Source organism: Macrobrachium rosenbergii, chromosome 3 (assembly GCF_040412425.1).
Source record: "Macrobrachium rosenbergii isolate ZJJX-2024 chromosome 3, ASM4041242v1, whole genome shotgun sequence".
Taxonomy (NCBI): domain Eukaryota; kingdom Metazoa; phylum Arthropoda; class Malacostraca; order Decapoda; family Palaemonidae; genus Macrobrachium; species Macrobrachium rosenbergii.
Genome location: NC_089743.1, coordinates 42,044,400 through 42,051,476, shown reverse-complemented (window position 1 = coordinate 42,051,476; position 7,077 = coordinate 42,044,400). Strand labels below are relative to the sequence as shown.

At 44.2% G+C, this 7,077-nt stretch overlaps 1 protein-coding gene across 2 annotated transcripts in view; it reads left to right on the top strand.

The window, feature by feature from the left end:
* Positions 1-346: 346 nt before the first annotated feature.
* LOC136854604 (leucine-rich repeat-containing protein 45-like) overlaps positions 347-7,077 on the top strand; it is a 64,417-nt gene continuing 57,686 nt past the window's right edge. The window contains exon 1 of one of the 2 annotated variants that reach the window (XM_067131108.1): positions 347-532. In XM_067131108.1, the coding sequence (XP_066987209.1) occupies positions 447-532 (86 nt within the window). In that variant the 5' untranslated portion in view covers positions 347-446. The remainder of the gene's footprint in view (positions 533-7,077) is intronic. The other variant, XM_067131117.1, reaches the window with a different exon arrangement.

Sequence of the window (7,077 nt, the reverse complement as noted above, 5' to 3'; positions counted from 1 at the left end):
ATATATATATATATATATATATATATATATATATATATATATATATATATTTTTTTTTTTTTTTTTCACTTGCAGTTTTGATGGAACGTATATCTACACATACTTAACATGTGCTTCACTAAAAGTAACGTGTGTCTACTACGAGTTATTGTTTAGAAAATTAGAAAATGATATGCCCAGAGATTAAGAATACACACATACACACACACACACACACACACACACAATTCAACGTCAACATTCGTGGGAGTGGTAAGATGATAGATCAAGCGGCCTCTCTCTGAGCACCATTGAACACCTTGTTGTATACGGTCAATGGTGACGTCATCAACCTTTTCGACCAATAGGAAGCCAGGATTTAGGTTTGTTTGTAAACAAATATATTTGCGGAGTTACGAACATTCATGGAAAGTTAGGCCAGCTCACGAGGTCTGTTTTTATAGTTTATGGCTTCACCTGATGAACAGTACAAACAGTTATGCAAGAAATACAATATCGAAGTTCAAGAATGCGTGAAAGACATTTTAAAACAGTGAGTTCACTTTCGTTTGGTATATAGGCCTAGGGTAGTCTCAACTGGGGCAGGCTGGCCAATGTTAGCCGAATAGGCTCAATAGTTGGCTAGTATCGTAGTTTGTTGCCCCATTTTTTAACTGCTTAGCTTATCTAGCATATTTTTTGCTGTTTTTAGCCGCTGTATTGCAATCGAGACCGAATTTCAGACTCCGCACCCCTCAATGGACTTGTTTTCGTGGTTCTCAGCACCCTTGCCCTAGGCCTATATCCATCAATTAGTATCGTACACAGGCATAGCGTAATATAGACTACTATCACTACTTTAAGACTGTTGAAAATAGACTGTTGAAAGTGAATTATTTGATAACCCAGTTTTATTTGTGATTCTGATGAATTTGGTTTTTATTTTGGCTGGAAATGCTTCACAAACACATCACAATCTCCCGTAGGCCTCTCAAGGCCCAGCTAGTAAAGGGGTTCCTCAAATAAAACCAAGATTTTGGTAAAGCAGAAAGTACAGCAACGAGTTTAGTATAGCCCAGGAATATAAGCTACAAACATCTTGATCCTCCCTGTGTAAACTAACCCAGTATAGGATCAGTGTGTTGGTAACCTAAGTTGGGGAGTGGGATTTCTGGACTTCTCCCCACCACCCGACCTTAAAATTTTGGTTTTTCATGGGGGGTGAGGGGGTTCCCCCCTATAAGTTGCATGTTGAGGGTTGTAGGCTTAATGGGTCATTATGTATAAGTAACTTACCAAGTAATTACATAGCTGTTGGTTCCGGAGTGGACGCGTCATCATCGTGGGACCTCTCCAGACGGCGGTGGAACGACGGCCCCCTGGATCAAACGTCCACAATACAACCCCACTGCGAAGACAAGGGAGGGGAGAAGAGGAGGAGTGGCTCCCCAGTGCTCTGCAGGGTACCGCGCCCGGGGTGGCGCTGCGCAACTGGATCTCCAGTTTTTTTCCTGAAGGGATATGGTAACCCGGCTACTATATCCCTACAATTAATCCTAGCCGGTGACATAGAATTAAACCCAGGCCCCTACACATGTCCCATCTGCAGCACACGAGTCACAGCTTCTCACGCCGGGGGTGGATCAGTCCACTGCAACTTGTGTGGTGGGTGGGTACACCTTCGGTGCACCACACTGAGAACACTAAAAGACTACAATGTACATTGGAAGTGCATCATATGCCGTAACACACACACAAACAAACAATAACAATTCACAACAAGCACTTCCTATCCAACAAAACACCAACCAACCAACACCACACAGATCACCATCTCCCACATCTACCACACTTTCCTCCAATCCAGAACACCATCACCCATTCCTACAAATCAAACATCCCCACAAACCCCAACACCCCATAGCACACACTCACCTAACGCCCACAGAAATGCACCACTAAATACACACTCACACACTTAGACATAATGTGGTGCAACATAAACATCTTACAATTAAACATTGACGGCATTTAATAAAACACATTGAACTAAAACATTTTCATGCACAAACAAAAGATCCACATAGCCATCATTCAAGAAACAAAACTGAAAACACACACATAAAACACCCAACATACCAAATTACACAGCCATCAGACAAGACAGACAACATGGTGATGGCGGAGGCCTCATCACATACATACACCATAACATATCCTACATTGAAAAAACGCAGCACATCAGAACACTAACACAAGTAGACAGACATACAGAACTACAAGCATTTAATATCAAAATAGGGCACAATAAACAAATCACAATCATCAACACATACATCCCTCCAGAATATTCACCGGGTTTACCAGCAAACTTCACAATTAGACTGCAGGCATTGAATACCCTCCCAGATATGCTTCTGGGAGGAGATTTCAATGCCAAACACACAGACTGGTACGCCCACCAAGACATCACACAAAGAGGCACAGACATCTCAACACAATTAGACCAGCTATACATACTAAACAACACAGATATGCACACACACACACATACCACACCAAGCCAACTTTAGTCTCACTTCCCCAGACATAACATTTTGCTCACCCAACATAGCACCATCAATCACATGGAAAACACAAACAGACCTATCATCAGACCACCTTCGTATTTTAATAACACTCCGAACCACACATGACACTTTCTCACATACAAGACACACCATCCCTAACTACAAGCGCGCTGCCTGGGATGAGTACTTGGAAACCACTGAGGCTCATTTCCAGGAGTTAAACCACACACACATAACATCATCACAGACACTAAACAATACAACAATACAATTCAACGACATAAAAACAATGCAGACAAAAGAAACGTTCCTAAAGGCAACAGAAAACACTACAACCCAAACTTCACGCCTGACATAAACAGACTCATAACAGAACGAAACAATTTAAGAAATACACCAACCCCACACACACAAATCACAACAAATTGCATACATGATTTAAACACAGAAATAAACACCAAATTAACTCAAAAACAGACAGAGAACTGGCAAACTTTTTCAAGGTACACTAGACTACAGAACCAACCCATCCAAACTACACAAAACTATCAACAGTCTCATCAATTCAAACAGTGGGAACACTCAAAGTCACGCCTCAATCACCACATCTGACAAGATCCTTCACGCAAACAACAAGCCAACATCTTAATAAACCACTACGCAAAAATCAGCCACCTACGCAAATACAAAGAAGACAGACACATCTACAGACGCAAACAACAGTTCCCATTAGATTACACAGTAATACTAGCCACAACAGAAGACACTGCTAGAATCATTAAACAACTTAAAACTCTGCAGCCATGGGCATCGATAACATTTCAAACATTCATTTAAAACATCTAGGTCCCCATGGCACACAAACACTGACAAACATAGCCAATTATTCATACTCACACTGCATTATACCACACATTTGGAAACTGGGGAAAATAATAGCACTTCTAAAAAAACCAAACAAAACACCTACACAAGCAGCTTCATACAGACCTATAACTTTACTCTGCACACCATCAAAAGTAGTAGAACGCCTCATCTTACATAAAAACCACACCACACATACCACTGTCACCCACTCAACATGGCTACAGACCATACCACTCCACAACAACACTACTCACCAACCTTACACAAAAAATACAAGATGGCATTAATTCCAGACGCCCACCACAAAGAACACTGCTAATCACAATAGACATAAGTAAAGCCTTTGACGCCATCTCTAGACCACTTCTCATCAACAAAGTTTACAACACCACACTACACAACAACACCAAACGCTGGCTCGCCAATTACTTAACAGACAGACAAGCATTTGTACACTACAATGGCGAGTCATCCAAAATCAGAAACTTCCCGAACGGCGCCCCACAAGGCTCCGTCCTAAGCCCAACACTTTTTAACCTATTCATGCATGACATACAAACACCACCTAACAACATATACATCTCCTCATATGCAGACCATCTAACAATCATATCAATACATGCAGAAAAAAACGTATGCTCCACACAAGTACAGACTTACATAACACAACTTGAAAACTGGCTCACACAAAACAGATTACAGGTAGCACCAACAAAATCCACAAGTACACTACTCACTAGTCACAACAAAGAACATCAGTACAGACCCACAGCAACGCTGAACAACACCACAATTCCACACACACACGAAACAAAAATCCTAGGAGTCACATACAACACTTCAATGTCATATGCTCCACATGTCAGTAACATCATCAAGAAATGCAGACCTAGACTAAGATCACTAACAGGCACAACATTTGGACAACAAAAAGAAATGCTCATCACAGTATACAAACAATACATCCACTCCATAATAAACTACGCCAGCCCAGCCTGGCACCCTGCCATATCCAACACACAACTAAACAAACTACAAATAATACAAAACACAGCTCTTAGAATCATCCTTGGCAGTACACAATCCACACCAATAGAACACTTACACGCCGAAACCAAGATTCTCACCATCAGGCAACACTTAGACATGAGAGGCACACAATTCTTGGCATCGCTCATAAACAACACAAACAGCCCATGCTATTACCTTCACGACACCCTCCAACACACAGGCAAATAGCGAATACACCACACAGACACTATACAAATATTGTGAATTCTATACCACCACCCACAAACATCACACAAAACAAAAAGCACATCCATACTCACCTCACCAGACAAGCACTTAATAACCTTCCCAACAAGAAAATACTGCACCCCCACCCAACATAAGCAGCACAGAAACACAGCTCTCAAGATTGGAGAGAGTACACCTGAGTCGACTTCGCTGTGGTCATCACCAATCACTAAACACCTACAAACACCGTGATAGACAACACCCAAACAGACATATGTCCACTCTGCCAAGTTAGTCCCCACACAATTACACATCTCTTAGTAGATTGCCCTAACTTGGCAGTCCTTAGACAACAACACAACATCCACACAGTTATGGTCAGATCCAGTAAGCGTGGTGTCCTTCTTGCGCGGTGCAGGTTTCCTGGCATAACAGAGTCTGGGGAACCACAACAACAACAACAACAACAACAACATAGCTATTGGTTCCTAACCTACAGCAGCTTAAAAATTCAAAATTCGTGCACCAGCGCTTCTATTGTTTGTGTGTAGGTGACAAGGTCCCACCCACTATCTGGGACTCAAAAGAACAACTCAGCAGAGAGCTCAATTTGTTTCCTGCCGGCTTCCAATCAACATTGGGAGTTCTCCGATGCTGCTTCATCGCTTTTTGGATAGTTATTTGCCCAGATCTTGGTGAAGTATTCAGAATTTGTTGTTTGTTCATGACACTTACCTGCCAGATATATATATAGCTGTATTTCTCCGAAATCCGACAGAATTTCAAAACTCGCGGCACACGCAGTGTGGCCAGGTGGTTAGTACTCATTCCCGCCGCTGGGAGGCGGGAATCGGGAACCATTCCCATTTTCTATTCAGATTTTCTCTGTCGCCGGTACTGTTAACATCTGTTACTGTTCCTCCGCCTCTGGATTTCGTTAACTTGCATATTTCCACTTAAGTATTCTCTTGACTTTTGGTATTGGATCTTGGACTGTGGATTGGCACACGCTTTTTTCTGGACTGTTGTTGATTTTGCTCATGACTGCTCTTTAAATATGTCTGGTTCTAGTTCTGCTAGTTTTCGTGTATGTTGCATGAGTGATTGTAAGGTGAGGCTACCGAAAGCTTTGGTAGACCCTCACTCGGTTTGCTTGAGGTGTAGGGGGCATGTTTGTCTAATAGATGATCGATGTAAGGAGTGTGAACCTTTATCTGATGCGAGCTGGAAGTCGTATGATTCGTATGTTCGCAAGTTGGAGCGTGACAGGGTCAGGAGGTCCTCCTCCAGGAGTGTGTGCAAGAGTCAGGTTATTTCCTCTCCTGATAATCCTAATGTAGTTGATGTTGCACCTGTCCCTGTGGTTTTGCCTTCGGGCCCTGATGTTGTGTCTGCGGAGGGTTTGGCCCTGGCGGAGATCATGAATTCCATCCGTGCGCTCGAAAACAAAGTGACATCTCTTCAAAGTGTTGTGAAGTGTAGTGCTCCCCCCAGTGTTGTGGAGGGGGCGTCAGATCGGCCCCATAATGCTTCTAGGCCTGGACCGCTGTCAGACTCCCAGGACTCAGGGAGAAGGCATGTCGAAAGCCGCAAGAAGGTTATGGGGGCCTTCCCACCGGTCTGACGCCTCTTCAGCAGGTCCTGTTGTCGCTTCCCAGGCTGCCAGAGATCGTGCTCGCACGCATTCTCAAGGACTGCTTTTCGTCCTCCGAGGCGCCCTTCCTCGTAAGGGTGGAACTCTCGTAAGGACTCTCGTCCACTGAAGAGGAGCTGTGTTCAAGAGGACGCTTCTCGTCAGTCTTCTTCGTCTGCTGGTTATCTTGAAGCTTTTCCACCGCAGAAGAGGACTAGGACTTCGTCTGATGAGGACGTTTCTGAGCGCCCCAGTCGCTCTAAAGAGAGAACCTTTCTTGCTCCTGTGAGAAGAAGAAGGCGTCCCCTCGCCCATCGTCTTCCCATAGGATTGTCTCTCCCCCCAGACTTGATTCTTCTCCTTCTAAGATTTTGTTGGAGATGCAGCGGCAGTTGTCTTCTCTTATTGCTGAGAGGGACTCTGCTCCTCGTCGTCGCAAGGACTTGACTTTGCCCGTCAAGAGGTCCAGGAAGTCTCCATCTCCTGCTCCTTTTTCTTCGTCTCTCCATCTCCTGTGTCGCCGCCTTTGTCGCCCTCTTAGCTCACAAGTTCCCGTCGTGACGCTCGTCAACGTGGCGCCGCGAGCTGCTTCCGGGGACGCGCTCTTCAGGCCGCTCTTCAGGACGCTCGGCAGGACGCTCTTCTGGTTTTTGGGCGGGACGCCCGGATGAACACTCTTCAGGACGCTCTCCAGGACGCTCCTCAGGACGTCCCTTCGGTTGCTCTTCAAGACGTTACGGAGCATTCTCTTTCGTCTGGGAAAAGAAGATCTCTTCGTATTGGACCTCA